Source organism: Copadichromis virginalis, linkage group LG13, assembly GCF_057382275.1.
Source record: "Copadichromis virginalis isolate Kocher_CV1m ecotype Utaka linkage group LG13, C_Virginalis_male_GT1.1, whole genome shotgun sequence".
Classification (NCBI taxonomy): Eukaryota; Metazoa; Chordata; class Actinopteri; order Cichliformes; family Cichlidae; genus Copadichromis; species Copadichromis virginalis.
The window spans coordinates 28618829-28640468 of NC_140630.1; the positions used below are offsets into that span (position 1 = coordinate 28618829).

A 21640-nucleotide genomic window follows, 5' to 3' on the forward strand; every position below is an offset into this window, starting at 1 on the left:
CCAGCAGCCAACTGGGTCAGTGCATGTGGGACTGACCAACATCCCCCAACAGGATATGATGCATTACTTTGTGATTTTTAGAGTTACAAATACAAACGGGGTAGTGGACTGTGGTCGATATGATAAAGTAATTCAAATGTCCATTAACTGTATAAAGGAACAGGTACGAGTCAAAATCCTGGTCAAAAGCAGATCTGTGGGACTCTGTCAGGCACTTGTGCAATTTTCCGTCTCGTGGCAGCTAATGACCTTTAACACCCATCAGTCTGCTTCTTGAATTGAAGTTTCATACCTCCCACCATTTTTTTCTGGCCTCTTCTTGTTCAGTCAGTGAGTTTACTTGGAGGGTGCTTAGGTCCCGGGGAATAGAGTTATGAAATGTTTGGCAATAGACACAGCAAGTTTAGAGGTATGAAATAAGAGCAGGCGTGGGGGGAAGGGACATGTACAGCTGATCCTCTATAGTAAAATGATCTGATCAGGAGATAGGCTGGTCAATGTGAGGTGACCCGCCCGCACTAGTTATGCAACAAACATACTTAAATCCTCCTATTTATGACATGGAGGCTCTAAATTAAACAGGCATCATATGATAATAACTGAGGAGGGCAGACAGGAAGGAAGACTGAGGACAGCGCAGAGAGAGCCCATCAATAAGACAGTGTTTAAAGTTTAACCATCCAGGCATTACATGTCTTTCCACTCAAACCTTACACAAGCCTCAGTTTATTTTCAGGGGTTTGAACGGGTTTGAAATTACTCCTATGTTACACGAGGAGAAAAACAAGAACAAACCAAAGGCTGTAAAACCAATTTTAGCAGCGCAAGGTGCTGCCAAACCTGAGCAGAGACCACAGAGGAATCTACAGATAGGCTGTCGAGTTCCAACCTGAAACAGAACTGAGGCCTTGTTGAGGCTGACAGCTCAGAAATATTAAGAGCAGCAGCTGGACATAGATGTAGTTATGAATCTTCTGATTTCACACAATGTCAAGCTATTCTTTGAAACATGTAAATCTGACACACTGAACAATGGATGCCAGGGGATAGAAGCCATAACCCATCCATCCACTTACTTCTGCTTCCTATTCACTGTATACTGGTTACAGTTGTGCTGATGAATATATTACTATATAGAACAGAAGCAATACATTCACCTTTTGCCCTTCACATACCAGCAGTATATGCACCATGAAAGGTCATATAGGAACTGTGTTGATTAGTCATTACTTATTAAATGTATTCTTAATTTTCAGACTGCTGCAAAATTTCAACTTTGCTGAACTAAATGAATAAACTGCACAGTTCCTTCAACCCACAAAACTGAGCTTTAAAGGAAAAGATCAAATTACTAGCAGGCCTCTCAGGAGGTGTGAAATTGGACGAAAGAACATGACGGAAACCCGCTGGTTCTGTTTAATACGTGTTAAGACAAATCATCGATTCTGCTTTTCATAATAAGGAAATCCGCGTGAACCCTGTGAACCCTCACGCGTGAATATTGAAATTTAGTCTCTGCCTCTGTGCACGTTTAACTTCATCGGTGCAGTTTTGGACTCCACTTTGTAACAAACTGAAAGCAAATCATTTTATAAATCAATAAAAACTTAAACACTTTTATTGAACTTTGTGTTTTTTCCTCGAGACAACAAGCTGGTTGATGCACACTGGATTTGAGCCAGCTTAAAACAAAACAAAACAAAACAACAACAACAAAGGACTGAAATATAGGACCAATCCCGCGAGATATAAAAAGACTCTAGCATCCGACTTAACAAGAGTCACACACTTTCCCACAAAACACTTATCAGATCAAGGGAATTTTGTCTAAACTTTCAAGCCTCAAGCTGAAATAACTCTGATAATATTGCTACAATATCATCAGACGTCACTCCTGCACTTCTGAAGTCAATTAATGGACTGCAATAACATGAGGTACCACAAAAACAGGAGCCCTTTTGATCATCAATGACAAAGTGACAAGTATTGCTTGTATATTTTATTTTATGTACAGTACATGTAAAAAAAAAAAAAAAAAGTAGCTAATATTATTGACCAACGTGGGCAACAGTAGACAGCCATGTTGCTCATATGTGGGGAAAAATCCTGTCGACCACTTCCCCTCTCAGGCATACGTACGTATAGACTCTTAAACTGTAAGGCTGCCTGGGACCTAGCTGCGCTTGACTACAAACCGTCAAACTGCAGATTATCAAAAAAAAAAAAAAAAAAGAAAAGAAAGAAGAGTGCATTAAACTGCTCCCCTTTAAAAATACGCTTCGCTGACAGCAAGCCTCGATGGGAACGAACAGTTTCCAGGCGGACAGAAAGCAGACGGACCGGTCTGCTGAGTGTGACTGCGCGCAACGTTAAGTTACGTTTTTAAACACCGACAGGGCTGCCTCGCCTTTCCCTCCCTTCCTCTAAATCCAACTGTGCTGCTTTCAACACAAAAGGTCACTAAAGGTCAGCGGCGCAGTCGGTCTGCTTTTGCCTGATGTCTCAATATAACTGCTCCAACTAGTAGCAAGCAGGTTTTTTTCCTTTTATCTTCAGCACACTCAGCAGTTGAATTCACAGTATTCTTACAGCATGTTATTTTTTCTTCTTCTCCCAAAGTCACTCATAAAGCTTTAACTGATAATGCATAGGGGACTTCTGACGCGCTTGTTCGTCCATGTTTATCCAGTGGATAATGTTAAAACATGGAGAATTTTTTTTGTAGTGAGAGAGAAACGCACCCAAGTCAAAATGCGAGAATACAGTGTACACAACCATCTGTGTCTGGTGTCCCCGAAATTGTACGACTAAAAAGACAAAAAAAAAAAAAAAAGTTGTTTTGTATCTCCAAGGCCATGGATAGTCAACCACAAAGACTTTTGAATTCCCCTGCAGCCTAACAGGGCTGTATCTCGCAATAGTGTTTCAGACAGTGAGCTTACAGCAGGCCACCAAGGTACAGATAAAGTGCTTTTTTTTTTTCTTAAACGTGACACTTTTAAATAATTAATAATGGTTCTCAGGGAAAAAAAACAAGCAAAAAAAACAAAAGCGTTGGGAGGGGTAGAGTACGCCGACATGACACTCGTAACGTTAGAAAATGAAATGGAAAAGAGACACGACATGAATCAGGAGAGGAACAGAGTTCAGTATAAATACATCCACAAATCCAACTAATGTCGCGGAAGGCTACGAGGATGAAACACTGTGATCGCTAGCTGGAAACAGTCACTACTGTCTCTGGATGGAGCTGTTCACATTTTCAGAGGAAAAGAGGTTTTGGGGTAAGACTTTTTTTTCCTTTTTAAACTTGTGTCCGAGGGATGAAGGAGGAAGAGGAGGGGGAGCCTTCTTGGCTGGAGGAGGGGAACCTTGGAGCCAAACGACGACGGCGGCAAGGCCCGCGATAATGACAGCAGCAGATTGGGAGGTTTTTGCGAGACTGTAGTAGAAAGGGTGAACTTACTGGATCATAATAAAACATTACAGACAATAAATACATTCAGGTCCTTGTAGTGTTGTTATTCGGCTCTATTGAAATATGATTAAATCTAGGAAAGGAAAAAAAAAAAAAAAAAAAAAAAGAGGAGGAATAGTTTATAGTTCAAAGAAGACCATGAGATGCCAGGCCTTTATATTTTTTGCTCCCTTATCCGGTCTCAAGAACACTCCACCTTGGTGGCCATTTTCCACCAGCCTTGTGAGAAAAAAGAAAATAAAATAAAAAATGAGAGGGCGTATAAATAGTAGCCGTGGCAACCACACGTACTCCCTCCTGGGTCTTGATGACATAGTCTGAGAATTCAGAAAAACCTCGGAGACTTGTCTTCAGTCCTCAGGCTCTATGCAAAAAAAGAGAGAGAGGCAAAAGGGGGATAGACAATGAGCAAACAAGGCAGGTCATGCATCCGGTGCAGGTCATTTTTAACTGAGTCTGCAAGAATCAGCAGTGCGTTTGGTGTTGTGCTCAACATGTTATATCAGTCATGTGAAACCTCTGTGTAGCTGACAGAGGAAGAAAAACGCTTCCTTTATGAGGTCTGGAAAAGGCACCAAATATAGGCTTGCCTTAACCCCTTACTGTTTATCCTCTGCTATAACCAATTCCCTCTTGGCTGCTGTGCTCGTAACAGAGTAAACAGTGGGGTTGGAAATGGTCTGTTTGCCCCTTCTATCACTCAGAGACAATATTTAACATTTGAGTGTATGTTGAGGAACCTGCTGCTTGGCTACCCAGGCTAGGTCACCACACTTGGACGACAACCAAATAAGAGATGACTTTAAAAAAAGAAACAACTTATGGTCATGCACTCTGATTGCTTGAATTGAAGCAGTACAGCCTGATGCGAGTCCTTTTCTGAAATGAGCCTTTTAAACAAACCATCCCTGTTGACAGGCAGCCGCACAGCCTGTGCCTTCATTAGAGCTTGTGTTAATGTTTGCTCTGCTGCCTCAAACACAGCACCTGTTTCAGGACGTGAATGCAGCGAGGCTGGCACGACACAGCTCAAAGTGTTTGGTACTAGAGCGGGTTGGAGCACAAGCTCTTTTTCTTTTAGCTCAGCATTCTGCCCTAAAGTTTAACATGCTCATCAAATTACAGGTTTCACAGATATTTGAGGGAAGAGCTGGTGAATACAGCCGGAGAGGCACAGGGAATATTTAACAATTGTCATTGCACGTGTACTACAAAATTGTGGGGCTCTATACTAACTGCTCCAGCATAAAATATAAAGGAATAAATAGCAAACAGGAGAAATATATACAATCAAGAGGGACACAATTGAAATAAATTAAAAACATACACTTTTAGCTTGGCTGTACATTCTTTCTGGTGTGTGCGCGCTTTTTTTTGGGGGGGGGGGGGGGGGGGGGGGGGTCAAATCATAGAATCAATGCAAATATCAAAGTTACTCAATTTCTAATAGTTTAAGAAAGAAAAGGTTCATATTAAAAAAAAAAAAACAAAAAAAAAAAAAATAGAAAATGCCAAAAACTGAGAAACGTGCCGACTTACTGTCAATCAACTGACTCATGCATGCAGCCCGTATTGTGTCTGCACAGCCAACATTTCTACACTGGCATCTCTTGCTCATCTGCACCAGCTCTGTGCTGTAATTTGTTCTTGCTGAGTCAGACTTGTTTCTCATAGTCAATCATTGTGATTAAACCTACCAGTTGGGCCACTGATGACTAGACCGAGTTTTTTTTGTCATCTAAAAAAATAAAATACAATCTAAAATACAAGCAGCCAGTTGGTGTTGGTCCGTGTGTTTGTGTGGGCCTTGTTTTTTGGTTTTGTTTTTTTGTGGGGGAGCACACAACGACAACACCAACTGGCTGCTTGTATTATCTTCTTAGGTTCACTTAAAGCATTTCCTTCATCTACCATGTAGACATTGTTTGAAAAAAATGCAGGTGATCGGTAACGATTTCTGTAATATTCTATGTTTATAGTAGAGCTGGGCGATAGAACGATAACGATATGTATCGCGATATAACTTTTACTCGATAGAGAAATTAAGCTATCGCGATAGACCTCGCCGCTCTTGTCCTCTTAAGAAAAAAGAAAAAAAAAGGTCAGCCAATCCAAATTAAGTAGCGCAGAGCCGAACCAATCACAGCCGCAGCGTCACGTCGCGTGACTTGTTACGTACAGCACAAGTGCCAAGCCGCACGTGTGTTTGTTTGGGAAGCAGCCAGCGGGTAATGGAGCCAGCGCGTAATGGAGGAAATGAGTGTGCCGACTAGAAAAATCAACCGAGCGTGACCGAAGAGAAAACAGATGATGGTTCCAACGTCGGAGAGATTGTCGAACGGAAGAGCCATAGAAGTTCCGTAGTGTGAAGGTATTTCGGCTATTTCAAGTCTGACAAAAAACAGAGTAGCGTGCACTGTAAATTATGCCGAAAGCAAGTCTGGAAATACAATAAACTGGTGCATGCGTCACACTGTGCGCCACGTTATTGTTTCGGTGAAATGAATTTCTACAATACTGTTACTGTTAATTCTACTCTCTGCAGTGTTTAAATGCTTACATATACACACAGTTACTGTCCCTCCACACATACGACTCTGTTCTGCTTTTATGCCCCAGCTTTGTTTACTTTTTCCCACCGAGGCTTCTAGACTTCTGATTGGCCAACATTTCTGCACGGTTAGGAATCTAGCGCCACCTGCTGCTTTGGCATGTTCATAGCAGCGTTTTCCTTCATTTCTCCCTTTATGTGTGGACGGGATTATTTTTTAAAACGAAAACGGAAAATCTCTGTTTTCAAAAATACCCGTGTACGTGTGGATGTAGCCTCAGTCTCTGACTGGAAGCGCTAATTCGTCACTCGGCTTTTGTCAGACTAAAGTAACTGTTAAAACTGTTTGAAAAGCTCAGCTATACAACAAGGAGAGATTGAGAATTTCCTTTTAGTTCTCAGTTTATTTGATATTGACAAAAGTTAGTCAGTTTTCTCTGTTATTCTGTAACACAAACTAAGATTTATTTTTAGAATTAATATTTTGTTTCTAAGTGGAATTGACAATTTAGTCTGTTTCGTTTGTTCTGTTTTGAAACTTAAACGCTTTAGCGGCTGCCTTTTGTGTAGTTTGCAATATTTGCCTTTATTTATCTGAAAAAGTCTCATGTTCCTTAAGTACATCTACCCTGTTGAACTTATTATGGGAAATAAATATTTAAATAAAAACAAGCTGCTGATTATTTCACATTTTACTTGTGAGCAACGGCACATTTAAATCTTACAAATATAGTTATTTGGCTTATATCGTGATAGATATCGTTATCGCCTGAAATGAAAAAACATATCGTGATATGAAAAAATCTCATATCGCCCAGCTCTAGTTTATAGTATACCCCTTTGCCCAACATAGTCATAGAAGTGATACAGGCACATGTAAGTGCTATGAACTCACCTACGTGTCGCAGTGAGAAAGCAGTGACGTAATCTCCGGGCTCATGTGACCCACGGCCTTGGCTGCCTCCAGGATAGCTCTCCGGTACATCCCTTTCTTCTTCCGGTTGAAGCGGGACCTGAAGAGCTCTCTGAAGGGCGACAGTTTGGCAACAGAAAGCTGGGAGGTTGTGGGTGAACCGAACCACGCCACCTTGGCTTGGGGCCACTGGGCCTCGCAACTGGCTGTCTCCTGCTTGCGAGTGCCGCTGATGCTCAGGACGCGTGCGGGCCACCAGGGGAAGCCGTGGATTTTCCCCCACACGATGTCACCCACCGCTATGGCGTGACCTTCTTCTGTCACACACTTTGTCATGCTGCGGGTGTGAAGCCGCACTGTGAGAGGCGGCACTGTCTTGCAGTCGTCCCGTGAAGGTACAGAAGATGAGGTTACAGAGAGGTCTTCACCAGGCGCCAGATCGCACAGCTCTGGTGAGGTGCCGTCCGAGCTGAAGGACTTTGACTCGTCCAGGCTGTCGCTACTGCACACCGACAAACTAGAAGAATCCGCTTTACGTTTACGGAAGTTAATGAGAAGGGTGAGGTCGCTGTGGCCGCGATCCACCTCCTCACCTGAACTCCCTGACCACAATTCCAGAGAGTTCTTGCCTTCTCCTGAGTCTTCGGAGTGTGGGAGGCACGGCCCGGGCCCCCTAGGGCTCCGTCTCCTGGTGCCTCCAAGAAGTTCCGCATCATACTCAACCACGCTCTCCTCAGTGTCCCTCTGAGGGGGTCTCAAACGGATCTTTGGAGAAGGTGTGTCCTGACCTACATTTGCAAAAGGTCTTGTTAGTTTGAGTTTGGGAATGGACACAGTGAGGCCAGACCTTGTGGCATCTAGAATGTGCCGCTGTTCCTTGGTGGCATCAGAAGTTGCCTTGTCGTTTTCCCCCACGCCATTCTGCACCAGCTGTTTGGGGCAGAATGGTTTGACTGAACCGTGGACTCGCGCCGGGATCTTCATAACCTCCCCCTTGCCCTGTGGAGTGCTGTAGGAGATCTTTATGACGGGACTGTGTGGAATAACATCAGTTCCAGGGTACTTCTCCCCATCAGCCTCGCACCTTTTGTCCTTTCTGAGACGCTTACTATCAAGGCTGGTGCCATTTTCCCGTCTTTTAGTGTCCTTGGCTGTGACTGTGTCCTCTTTTCTTGACAACTTATTAGGAGTATCCTTGTCGTAGCCGTCATCGTCACTTTGTAGTGAATTTTCTTTTCTAGAGGTCTTGGTGTTGCTCATGCCATCTTTGCTGTCCTCGTCACTATTTAGCGTGTTCTTGCACTTTTCACACAGTACCTGCCGAGGCCGCAGACGGATAGTACTTATGGTCATACGGCCGGGCTCTCGCGTTCGCCTCTTCTTTCTCTTGATTGGTCGTGGAGGGGGTTGAGGTACCCATTGGCTGTAGGTGTGGCGCACCCATAAGGGCTGGGGGAAGGGGGCTCCTTCAAAATAAGGAGGATAAGGAGTCTGTCCAGCTGGCACTGGTGTGGGAACGGGGCAGGGTAGAGGAGGTGTAGGTATGCTGCTTTCAGGGAGAGTGTTTTCATCCTTTGGTCTGTGTGAAACCTGGCTGGGAGATTTGGAAACCGAGTCCTCGCTCAGAACTTCTTGGATTTCAGAAGCAGGTTTAGATTCTTGGCAGTCCCCGAGTTTTGTTGTGAAGTCTGGTAGACAAAATAGCCCGGTCCTAAAATAAACGAGAGAAAAAAGAAACAGTGTATAAATAGCTGTGGATCTTGTTAAGCTTTATACAGCAAAGATGATACAGTCGTGCTAAACCCTGAGAATTTTTACTTCAACAATCCCCTCCATTAGAACAATATGCCTCAACATGTGACACAACCTGAGGCAAGTAGGACAGCACTGAAACAATAAAAGAACAATGTTCACATTGTCGAAAAAAAAACAAACATATATAACTAGTTTTGGTTTTACTTTGACGCGAGACATTGATGTCACTCTCCCTGTCACCTGGGTGCTGAAGGTTCTTAACATGTGGGGGTTGGGGTTTGTTGTGCAAGCAGACAGACAGTTATCTGTGCCTCAGCCTCAGGCCACAGAAGCAACAGTGCTGCTGAATTTTCCCTAAGTGATTTTTATGTGATTTTTGCGTGTGTGTGTGTGCTTTTTTTTTTTTTTTTTTTTTATAAACACACTGGGATCAGCAAACATGTCCAGTGAGGTCCTAACTGCCAAGAAAGTCTTTGAGAGGTGGCTGGCAAGCAACAGTAACATAGCTGTGCTGCCTTAGTCAGGAGACAACAGACAAAGAGACTACAGGATGCCCGAGACCACCCCCTCCTCCCCAACATCTGACTGAACAAAAACAATCCCATGAATCACTCGGGATTCAGAGAGGTAGGGAAGGAGCCAGGAGATTTCAGTTTGTTTTTGCATCCGTGTCTACTTGGGGCTTATGTGCGGCAAGATTATTAATTAGTGCACATTTGGGGAGCCTGCTTTCCTCCCCAAGAGAAGTAGTTGGCAGGCATCTCCAAATAATAGTCTCCTGGTGAGGCTTGTTACTCTTAGCTTTAGGCTCCCATAACAAAATATGCGCCCCTATAGCTGTTGAATATCACTCTTTACTCTGATTGACGCAGCACAAACAAGGCTGTATGTAGTAGGGAACACACAGTAATAGTTAAGCGCAGTACAAGGACGCAGAATATGGCCAGGCATGATTCACCACACTGTTGTCTTTTCATGCTGTGGTGGAGATCTGTCAGAATGATAGGGCAAGACAATAAGATTAAAAAAAATAATGCAACAATCTGTTTGCATCGGACAATGACAGGAAGTGTATTGCCATGAGCTGAAAAGGAGGAATTAGTCAAATTTTGTCAGTGACAAGGCCTAAAATATAGGCCTATTTTAAGTTATTCCAAGGCCGACCTTTTCCCATTTGGGTGGGTTATTTTCAGTACAGCATGAGCTCTTGCACGAAAAACCATCTAAGCATACTAAGGGGAAAAGCTGGTCAGGTTCTGATTCTGCTCGTCTATAAATAGCCTAAAGCCAGTGGCTTTTAAGGTGCACAGCACCAGGAGGAACACAAGGCTTATACATGTGACACACAACAAGAGGGCCTGATAAGACATGACACTGGTACATGTCAAATTATACTTGTATGGTTCTCTTTTGAACAGACTGTGCTTTCTATCAATAGCCCCATTTTTTATGTTTTGCTTTGTCAGAGGCTAAGATGGACACAGATAAGACCAAAGCTTGATTTACCGAAAATGAGACACAGTTGTGATCATTCAAATGTATTTTAATAATTTTCTATTGTTTCTGCTAGTCAGAAATGACAGGTTATAATGTTGCTGCCTTTGAATAAATTTCAGCTTACTGTACTCAGACATTTGCCTACAAAACTAGTGCACATTCACATTTCTGTACAATTGCATGATAATAAAACAGATAAAAATAAATAGTGTGTAGCTAAGGCCTGGCTATTTTACTGGATTCGCTTTAGCTGCTCTTCCCTTGATTAGGCTAACAATAAGCTATAGCTGAACCCACTGACAGTAGATATTTTTCAACAGAAGTCACTAACAGTCTCTACAGGCTGGGCTAATGCCTTTATATAGTTTTCCTCCATCGTAAAATCGAGTATTTCGCCGTCTTATTATAGGCAAAAATGACATCACTTTAACATTAGCCGAGAAGCTAGCAGATAGCCACCTTGTCAGCTACAATAACCTGCAAGCCTTTTGTATAAAGGCCTAGGTCGCTAATAGTTAGCTTTGACTTAGCATCCAAGGTAAATTAGCCGTTAGCAGTATTTAGCAAATAATTTTTAGACGATAATATATAAAAGAAGTTTAGAAAAAATAGTGCTCACTTTTTGTTGCAATCGAGTAAAATCCCCGTGTAGATCCTTTCTCGATAGGTCAGCGTCACCACCAGTGTATCGTTAACTATTTGATCGATAGTGACAGGTACCCGAGAGCCGGCCCGCAGCTCCTCGGCCACAGCCTCCATGTTTCCCGGGGTGAGTTGTCCGGCTCGGCGGTGCTCGATCCCGGCCAAGGGAGCCACGGTCGCGTCGGCCAAAGATCCGTCTCCCCTTCGCTATTGGAGCAGGAGGCTACACCAGGGCATAAAATGACGCCATCACCCCCACCAAGTCAATTACAACAGTACTGCCACCGCTGACATCACGCTCTCTGTGCTACAGGAGCAGAAAATCTCTCAAGACAAGGCCTACCCTTTCTCTGTCTCACTTTGTACTGCTTGATGCCATTCATTACCCCGGCACTTTTCGCTTTTTTTCCCCCCTCTTTTAAACTCAGCAGCAGGTTTATGGCGTCCGTCTTCAAAACAAATACCACAGTTACACATGAAAACTGAAAACGCATACAAGCATTTTAAAATAATATGTAATCAAAAATTAAAACTGATGATGACAAAAATGGCAATTAAATAATAATCACAAGATGCAGAGCCAGCTGACAACGATTATATATAATGTCACACACGCACACAAATAAATAAAACATTTAATGTGCTATTTGACAAAAACCTGCCACTTTAATGTATCTTGTTGTAAATTACATTAATGAGGATATTATTATCTATTTGGAGCTAAAAACGTCGAGTTCCCCTTTAAAATGATCTATTTTAAGACTGGCTTAATTTACTCTGCATGTAGGTAATACATGCCCGGTGAGCCAATAACGCTTTTTCTGAAAAGCTTATTTTGACACAATAAAGTATTTATTTTATGTAAGTTAAAGTTAACATGATTACTTTGCTTAGTGGAGAGAGCATCTTGCAGAAGTTAAAAGAAAAATAGAAACACACCAGCTGTGAACTGGAAACTTTCTAAACACTCCCTTGCCAAGTTAGGATTTGAAATGTTTACCTTATAGACTTGTGCAACACAATATGATTCAAAAGGATTTAGTCGCTTTATTGATTTATTTCCATATCAATTAAATATCACAAAAACTCAAACAGCAGGTGTGTAGTCTCTGTCACTTATCAAGGAAACCAGGCCAGGTGTCCCCAGTAAAGATCATGAAAGTTTTTTCAAGATCTCGTCCTTGAGTTCTCTTCCTCTCCAGGAGCTGCATCTGTAACTTCCTCATCTGTCAGTCAGAAAAGTGGAGTTTAGATCAATAATCTATATTAACCTATATAATGAGTTGCACAATGAATGGGAATTATACGTCAGACCTCTTCCACATCCTCCATCGCTGCTGCCATCTGCTCGCTTCTTGTGCCCCTGGGATTCCTGCACCTCTCCTGTATCTTCTCGGCACGGGCACAAATCTGCCGTTCCAGGTCCCGGGCCGATCTTTAGGGCCGTGCAGTTCAAAGGTCAAAATCTATATATACAACACTATACAGGTGTTTAAGTATTATAGCCTTTACAGATATAACCCAAAGGGTTACTTTCTCTGTTTCCTTGTATCAGTAAAAATAAAATAAGAAAAGTGGCACTGTCTTACCTGGTTTATCTGTTTTTGCAAAAACATAATATTGTTTAAAAGGAACAAAGAAATCTGCTTATGTTCTATAATGTGTGCAGTCTGTCTTTGTCCACTAGGTGTCTCTAGCTTTACATCTTTAGTAGCAGAACTCGCATCTGCTAAACCATGCAAAATGCCATTTAGTGGGTACTTGTGGAGTTCTCGTTAGGCTCATTGATGAGATGATTATAAGTTTAAACCACAAGTAGGACAAGTACTCTTCACAGAGACAAATGCAGTCACTGTTAAAGCTTAGAGGTATACTGGCAGAACTAACAGCAGACCCAGAGCTTGTCATTACCTGTCCCCTTCACACCTGCCAGATGTCCGAGGAGCACCACTGCTGTCCTCAAAACCAGGTTTTGAATCTACTTCTGCTTCCTGAAACAGGGTAAGGAAGTACTTGTTACATTTACCTGTGAAGCGATACAACTCTTGCAATGCATCATACAAAGATGTAGCCTGTGGCTGCACTGTGTTCAGTTAAAAAAAAGAAAAAAGACTTTTTTCCTTTACAATAAATTTTCCCTTATGTCGGGCTGATCCCATGCAAACATAATGGGCACCCTTTCTCCACTATATATATATGTATGAAAATGGAGCTGAAAGTCAAATGATAGATTTATAATGTGTCTCCCTGTGTATATCAGCACTGATGGCTCCTCCAGCATGCTCCATTACTGCCAGTGGAAACTGTTGCTGTCTCATCACCACCATGGTGGTGCTACTGTCTGAAAACCCATTCACTCACATCAAAATGATTCATTTAATGGCAATATATCTATGCCTCTCTCCTTTAACCAGTGTGTCAGAGGTGGTGCTCTAGTGCCCTCTGGTGGTGGGCAGGATGACAGCTGAAAACCCAAGCACACACAAACCTCACGCCTTTTTTGTCTTTCATGCTTCTTCTCTTTGTGCTCAGACATTTTCTTGTCTTGTGAGATTCTGGCTTGTGTGCAGCACTTCTGAAGAGACACTTGGCTTCTACAGGAGAGTCAGATAACAATACACTCTGTAACAGATCAGAGACAAAAAACCCAAAACAACTCTTGTTCTCCAGGCCGAAATCTGCTCACTTTCTCTTCTGCTCGAGAATAGCCTTCTTCTCGTTCAACTCCTTCATTGCAGCCTGCTTCCTTTCCTCTGGCCTCTTCCAAGGAGGCGAGTCAAAAAGGGGGAGCTGGGGAATCATGCCGGCCTTGGTGGCTGTCTTTTTTCTGAAGAATAAATTCAAACAAACTGCTTCATATTTATGGCTCGTCTGAGCTCTGGGCTCTCAGCTTAGATTTTTATCACCTGGTTTCCTCCACAGACAATGATATTAAAAAGTTGTTTTGCCATAATTTTACAAAGCACACGGCCACAAACTCTGCCCTCCACTCCACGGAGGGTCAAGGAGTAAAATAATGTTATAATGGTAACTGAGATTAAGTGATTATTAAAGATGCTCTCAGTTTTACAGCAGTTGCTCCCTTAAAGCCTCAACTTCACATTAGTTTTCCAGCTCAACTGTTTCCAAAGTCTATGAATAATCTCGTTTAAAAAAAAAACCTCAGTATTGACCATAATAATTCAGATTTAAATTTTACCTTTGATAATTGAGTAGTTGAAAATGACTTGGCCCCAACAGATATTTGCTATCTGGGTACATTATACAAAAACAAAGGTACAATTAATTAGATGCATGAAGTTTTAAAATCTCAATGAAAATATTTAACAAATGCATGTCCAATGCATATGTTTCATCCCTCTTATGAAACAACAGTGTGACATTTTGCATGTGTTTAGTTTCTAGTGTATGGAGTTGGAGGGAAATATCAATACTCCTGTCTTATTTGACAATTAAATTGAACCCTGGTATGTTTTATTAAACTGTTTAAGTGGTAGATGTTCATTTTAAACATGGCCAAATTTTCAAATAATGAGGTCAGTGCATATGTAATTCATTCCTGTGAACCAGACTGTTCTGAACAATCTGTTTCAGGATGTTTTTCTACTCTGATGTCATTGAGTGGGCATGGCTGTTTTTGGGGAGCAGCCAATTAGAAGAAAAGGGAGGGAGAAGAGAGCTAAAAAAGTTTTGTTTTCAGAGGATAAACTAAGATAAACAAGGATTACTTTGAGTTGCGAATGATAAAAGGCTACTTGAGTTCAGTCTGAGAATAAACATAGAAAGAGAAATGTGCCTAATGGATTCATTACATGGATACATGGATGAACACATCAGCCAGTTAACATCAGGAGTAGTATAAAGACTGGAAACAGCTAAGTTAGCAATGTCCTGCACTAATACATGGAGCAGCAGGACCAAAGTCCACTAGTTATCATGTTATATCTGTTTAAAAACTATAGCGTAATGAGACAATAAGCTATTTTACAAGCCGGTTGTATGTGACTATTATCGTGCAACCAGAGAAGAATGCAGAAGGTTATAGGGCTTAAGAGCCAAGAGAGACATCTCTGAAACCTATCCCAGCTTTCAAGAGGCATGGTGCTCCCTGGACAGAGTATATGACTTCTACAGAACTAATCCAAGAGATATTTAAGAGTAAATAACCAGAAAAATGTGAATTTCTATCAATTAGTTCATGAGCTAATTGTGGAAGGCCGAGATTTAAACCTTTGGAGAGAACCATTGTGATTCCGTCTGTTTCTTGCTCTTTGCTAGAAGAAACTCTCTGTTGGCTCTAGCCTCATAGGTAATTTACAAATCTTACACAGGTACCGACCTTCTCTGCTAACTCTTTGAAAAAAATAAATAAATAAGCACATACAATGCACCCAGAAAGATTTACAGCCTTGTTCAACATGTTTTCATGTTACAGCCTTATTCCAAAATTAATTTAATTCATTTTCCACCTCAACATTCTACATACAATACTCCATATGACAAAGTGAAAAACATTTTCTTCAAATTCTTGCGAATGTATTAAAAATAAAAAACCCCACACAAATATAACATGCACTTAAGTATTCACAGGCTTTGCCATGACAGTCAACATCGAGCTCAGGTGCACCCTGTTTACACTGCTCATCTGTCAGATGCTTCTACAGCTGGAGTCCACCTGTGGTAAATTCAGTTGTCTGGACATGATTTGGAAAGGCACACACCTGTCTGTGCAAGGTCCCATAACTGACAGTGCATGTCAAAGCACAAACCAAGCCATACCCAGTACCAAGGAACTGTCTATAGGCCAAGACGGCATTGTATTGAGGTACAGATGTGGGGAAGGGTCCATAAAAATGTGCTCAGCATTGAAGGTTCCAGTGAGAATAGTTGCCTACATCATCTGTAAATGGAAGGTTTGGAACCACCAGGACTCTTCCTAGAGCTGGCCACCTGACCAATCTGAGCTATCAGGGTAGAAGAGCCTTAGTCAGGGAGGCTACTCTGACAGAGCTCCTCAGTAAAAGGCACATGACAGCCCACTTGGAGTTTGCTGAAAGGCACATGAAGGACTCTCAGACCAAGAGAAACAAAACAACAACTGGTACTGAACTCTTTGGCCTCAATGTCAAACATGATTTCTAGAGGAAACCAGGCAGTGATCATCAACTGGCCAATACCATCCCTACAGTGACGTGTGGTCGTGGCAGCATCGTGCTGCAGGAATGTTTTTCAGCATCAGAATATGGGAGACTAGTCAGGGACAAGGGAAAGATGAATGCAGTAATCTACAGAGACATCCTTGAAGACAACCTGGGGGCGAAGGTTCATCTTCCATGAGGACAACGAACCTAAGCACAGAGCCAAGATAACAAAGGACCACTTCAGGACCATTCCTTGAGTGCCTTTGAGTGGCCAAGCCACAGACCAAACTCAAACCTGATTGAACATCTTTATAGCAATCTGAAAATGACTGTGCACTGACGCTCCCCATCCAACCTGATCCACTCTGATCGAGCCTAAGAGAGTGCAAAGAATAATGGGGGAAACTTCCCAAAAATAGGTGTACCAAGCTTTCAGCATCGTACTCAAAAAGACTTGAGGATGTAATCACTACAAAAGGTGCTTCAACAAAGTTTTGAGAAAAGTCTGGTAATACTTATTTACATTTTCATTTCTTCATTTTAAATAAATTTGCAAGAATTTCAAGCACATTTTTTCTCTGTGTCATTATGGGGCATTTTTTCCCACCCAAACATCTTTTCTTACCTCCTGCCAGAAAGGAGAAGTTTGGGGTTTAGGTTTTTATCACGTTGTGGTATTGAGCCCAGCTCAGCTCTGTCCAGTAGGATCAACTGATGCTTGAGTTCCTTGAACCTCTGCAGCTCCTCCACATCCCCTGACTCTTCCTGCTCCTCCATACCCCTCAGCTCTAACAGCTGGAGTTTCTCCACTGCTGGCAACTCTAGGAATGAAACAACAATGGCAGCTACTAGTGCGGTGTGGGGGCAACAGATACTGCAACATTCGATACTGTCTGCAGCTGCAGTGGCTGGCAGGAGGCATTTAAGAAGCTAATTCACACAGGTAAATCCACTCCTTTAAATATCTGTGTGGAATGTGGAGGAGAATGTAACCAACAAATTTTTACTCATTTTATAGTAAAGTAACTTCTAACAAGAATAAATGTTCAGTTTTAACACAGCTAAAGGTGGATAACAATACAGCGTGGAAATTCAAACCCACTACACTCCTTCTCTTGGCCAATTAAATGAGAAGAGATTTACATCTGAAACTCGGGACCCTATCTTTGTTAATAACCTTGTAAGCAGGGAGATAAATAATTTGATTGAGGGTTCTGTCTCTGCTTATTGTGCAGTAGCAGCAGCCTCTCCTGTTTCAGCCTTCTCACAGTGATTATCTCCAGACAGGGCTTAGTGACAGAGAGCTCCTGATTAGAGCCAACAGGTTATCGATCATTTCCATCGGGCTAAAAATATTACAGAGCTGGAACAGTGAAAAGGGAGGAGGCGCATGATGGTGGTGGTGGTGGTGGTGGGGAGTCGGCTGAGCTGCACGCGCCGTCTCCAAGGGAACAGGAGTCACACTAGAGAAGCGGTACCAGGGCAAGGAGCTATTTTTGTGAACGCGCTGTCCTGCCTTTGACAAAAAGAGCAGATGGCTAGGATGCACGTGCATGCTGCTTGTGTTGTTCAAAGGTAAAGTGCCTTTGACTCACCTGGAGGGTTCTTCCTTGTGCTGACTGGCCGGTGAGCCAGAGCACTCCTCAGGTACTGGAGGATGGACTGGAGTCCCTGCTGCACAATCTCTTGTGGAGGAAAGTGGATTGGGCAGTCCCTTAGGTTCAGACCTTTGAGGCTAATCACATTTCCTGCAAAAAGGCAAATAATGACTCATTCATAAAGACGTACACTGAATAATGAAGAGGCTTACATTACTCATAATGTACCAGCTACCTGTTAAAAGAGATCCATTATGTGTGTCTTTATTTTCTGTCATGTCCATGAATTTTTATGTCCATGAATTTTTATGTTCATTGAAATACTTATTCTTTGAGTGTAAGTGGACGATAACACGCCCCAAAACAAACAAACAAACAAACAAAAAAACTGTTTCTTTAGGACAAATGATCAACAAAGAGCTGTTCAGTGACCCAGTGTAAAATAAATAATGATTACTTTGAACTGTGAATCATGCAAAACGACACTAGTGGAGTCCAAGGAATTAAACTGCGTAGCTTTAAACAAGCAAAACAGGTCCCCTTTAAAATCCTGTAGTTACTGCATACATGTAATTCACATGTCAATATGTATAACTTCCTTTCTGAAAATTACAACTTTTTTTTGATAAGGAGGGACCACTCACCCAGTTCAGGTGGAAGTTCAGAGATAGGATTCCCTTCTAAGAGCAGTGTTTTCAAGCACCTACATCCATAAAAAGACAGATTATGAACTGTTTGAAGGGGTTAGGCCTTCGTCAGAAAGCATCTTTGCTCTTAAACTTGAATACACGGACAGGAGGAAAGTGTACAGGCCACTCTACAGTCATATTGTATAAATATCCTGAAATGCTTTTTAGGGCCTGGGAATCTCATTTCGCTACATTTAGATTTACAACTGTAGCACTTGTGTGCTTATCATAAAGTGTTCAACTTATGTTAATAGCTTTGAAATGTTAACAGTGATCAGAAAATGTTCTAAAACATGACATTCTTATAGTCCCATAGAGGCCTATGCCTTGGTTTAAGAGTAAATTGTAAGATCAAAGTTGTCCAGATAAGTTCAAATGAACACGTGCACATTAGACTGGTCTATAATTTTTTTGTTTTTTTAAATGTTGCATACAGTACCTGTGCAAGCCAATTTCAGGTGGGAGTGACTCAATTAGGTTTTTCCTGAGATCTAACCACAGTAGGTTGGGCAAGCTGATAAACACGGAGCCTGGAATACTGCATATCTGGTTGCCTTCAAGACTCAAATACTGAAGATGACAGAGGGAGCAGTTAGTAATGATGCAGTGGTAGAAACGTTTTTTCTTCTGCTTGAAAGCCACTGGAGCATACATCATGTAGCTGGTGTGTGTTTAGAGTCCACACTGACCTTTAGCTTGCTATTTCTCAAAGGACTGTCTGGAACATGTTTCAGCTGAGATCTGCTCAGACATAGCGTCTCTGTTGAATAACATTCAGCGGGCTCCTGTGGATCGGCATCCTCGGGAGGAGTGCGGGGGATCGGCGCTCTGACAACACTGCTCCCAAAGACAAAGCTAAGCTGCGCACCAGGAAGCTCAGCCTCCTTCTCCGGGGAAGTCATTGCACAAAGGAGGCCGAGACGCTTTACTGGTATACTCAAAATACACGAGTGTCTTTTTGGCAGAGAAATTTCTTGTTGTTTGTCTGTAAAAGACAAAACCGTCAAAGTTTTAAATAAATGAAGAGACGTCGTCTAACTTGGGTACGAGCTAACTAACTAACTAACTAACTAACTAACTAAAGGACAACATTAGCCCACCATTATGTAACTGTTCAATAACTGTGTTAGCTTACCTGCTATTTCAGCACTACTACCAATGTGAACACGGCTCAGTGTTATCTAAAAACAAACACTTTATAGGTCGGAAAAAACTACGAAACTGAAAAATGTTATGCTAACTTTTAGACACGTCTCGCGACCTGACGCTGTAACCATAGCAACGTGGTCAACACAAGCTGGCAGCTGTCCACGTGCAAAACAAGAACAATGCGACTAACTTGATATTTCTTCAGTAAAATTTTTGTATATATTTTTAAGTTAAATGTTTATATACTTTATTATATGCAGAGAAAAAAAGAAGAGCAAATGATCTAATGTGCACACTGTGTAGATAACGTGTTAATCCCGTTCCACAGTCAGTGAACCGACTCCACCCATCCATTTTCTAATGAGATTGTGGAATAATTCACTGAGGTTCATTTGGGCGGCAGGATAAACACGGCTTCCCTCTGTTGTGAACGCGAGCCGGGAAGCCTCCACTCTGTCCTGAGCCATCCTGGCTTTACGTCCACACACCGCTCCTAATGTATTGATTTGCACGACAGTCCGTGATACAGAGTTACGTCGACTATACTCACTAGCCAACAACTGTCACACTACTCTCGCAAGAGTCAAGTTAGTGAGGATACTAATTAGTAGTTTCCGGTTATTGCTTTCAATATAAAAGTCTAATGGACAAGCGGCAAAAATCAAGTGGTATCCCATTATTAACGTATAAATAAATTTTTTTTTATCGAGATTTTGTTCAGTAGGCTACTTTTGATGGCCATTGTGACACATTTACCTACACTTGCGATCTAAATTTGCTGAGTCGAACTGGATGAATAATTTTTATGTATTAATGCCACTTCAGTTTCTGTATGCAATTTAAAATCTCAAATTAGAGGGATTTGACACTACCATTACTACATTATTATTCTGGCTAATTATAATAAACTACATAAAAGAAAAAATGGGTGTGAAAATGTGTTTATCTCAAATAAAAGTAGAAACTTAACCCCCGAAAAGAATAAAGATAAGTGAAATGATTTAATGTACTTAGAAATCTACCTAAATGAGATAACAAATGTATATTTGTGCTTATGTTTTTTTAGACTGGGAAAAAACAATAAAAATAAAAATAACGGAAAACAATTAAACTTACTTGAAAACTAACTGAAACTAATTCCAATTTAAAAGAAAAAATAAAACACTAAATTAAAACAAAATAAGTGAGGATTATAAAACCATAAATACATCGTCTAATAATTTTGAGGCGATTGAAAAGTCCTTTTGAGCTTTTATTTTTTACAGTTAACTGACTCACTTCCGGTTAGGGCTTCTCCAACTGAGTCCCTCTCCGCGTAGTCTGTACTCTTCAAGCCCCATCAAACACGAGTCCGTCGGTCTGGCTGCGCAAGGCAACTGAACACTACGAGCACCGAGTGGTTATTCCAGCCCAAACCTCCAACTTAGCAAACAGTGTTAGCTCTAAATATCATCCCTGTCCGTCGGTAAGCGCTGCACTTTGCTTTCCGCTTCCTTCTGAGGACTTCAACTCGCGCTGGTCAAATTGTCGGCAGACCAAATACGGGAGAAATAAAACGAAATAACGGACACGTCTCGGCTGAAATGCACGGCTGTTGTTACTGTCTTTTAAGGAGGAGGGTGTCCGACACAGAGCTGTAGTTTCTCTTCCAAGAAGGCGAGGAATGCAAGCTGAGCATCAATGTTTCACTGGGGCAAGTGGAAGAAGAGGATGGGAGCCAACAGTTCTTCAAAGAGACCCGTTTTTGACGAAAAGGAAGATGGTAAGTGAAGGTGTCACCAAATCTCTAGCAAATAGTGGCACTAACAACTTTGGAACTTATTATTGTGTATGTTTCACTTACGATGGCATTTTTTTTCACGGTATCCCTCCGCTTGGCACAGGCTCAGTTATCAAAGTTCCTGTTAGGAAATTAAACGCTGTCAAAGGAGTTTAGACGGAGTTTGGCTGCTCACGGCGAACAGACAGTGTTCATGTGGGAAATTTTCAAGGCTTGAAGTCAAACTTTCTACTACAGGAGGCAGCAGCAACAATAATCATGACAATAATAATAATAATGATTAAATGTACATTTTCATCACATGACCTGATGCTGAGTGCATATACATGGAAAGACCCCGAGCAGGTGAAATGAATCTTACCAGTACTATCAAACTATAACTTGGACTGGGCGTTTCACTCTTTTAATATTGTGGACTATCTGTGTTTGTTGTTTATAGCTCACAGT

General features: G+C 41.7%; 3 protein-coding genes across 4 annotated transcripts in view; 1 reads left to right on the forward strand and 2 right to left on the reverse strand.

Moving 5' to 3' along the window:
* Window positions 1-1600: 1600 nt before the first annotated feature.
* Window positions 1601-11301, reverse strand: pwwp2b (PWWP domain containing 2B). Its single transcript, XM_085478377.1, has 3 exons — window positions 10814-11301; window positions 6925-8653; window positions 1601-3842 (listed from the first exon to the last, which is right to left on the reverse strand). Exons 1-2 carry the CDS (start codon window positions 10951-10953, stop codon window positions 6925-6927), a joined length of 1869 nt encoding a protein of 622 aa, XP_085334503.1. The 5' UTR covers window positions 10954-11301; the 3' UTR covers window positions 1601-3842.
* A 562-nt stretch (window positions 11302-11863) lies between these two features.
* LOC146695898 (leucine-rich repeat-containing protein 27-like) lies at window positions 11864-19639 on the reverse strand. Its single transcript, XM_085478378.1, has 11 exons — window positions 19400-19639; window positions 18954-19249; window positions 18704-18834; window positions 18220-18278; window positions 17573-17725; window positions 16603-16798; window positions 13523-13663; window positions 13325-13430; window positions 12748-12827; window positions 12151-12271; window positions 11864-12062 (listed from the first exon to the last, which is right to left on the reverse strand). The coding sequence occupies exons 2-11, from the start codon at window positions 19164-19166 to the stop codon at window positions 11949-11951; spliced, it is 1314 nt and encodes a 437-aa protein (XP_085334504.1). The 5' UTR covers window positions 19167-19249; window positions 19400-19639; the 3' UTR covers window positions 11864-11948.
* Window positions 19640-20409: 770 nt separating this feature from the next.
* stk32c (serine/threonine kinase 32C) overlaps window positions 20410-21640 on the forward strand; it is a 103384-nt gene continuing 102153 nt past the window's right edge. Inside the window, exon 1 of one of the 2 annotated variants that reach the window (XM_085478380.1) lies at window positions 20410-21175. In XM_085478380.1, coding sequence (XP_085334506.1) covers window positions 21094-21175 — 82 coding nt within the window. In that variant the 5' untranslated portion in view covers window positions 20410-21093. The remainder of the gene's footprint in view (window positions 21176-21640) is intronic. The other variant, XM_085478379.1, reaches the window with a different exon arrangement.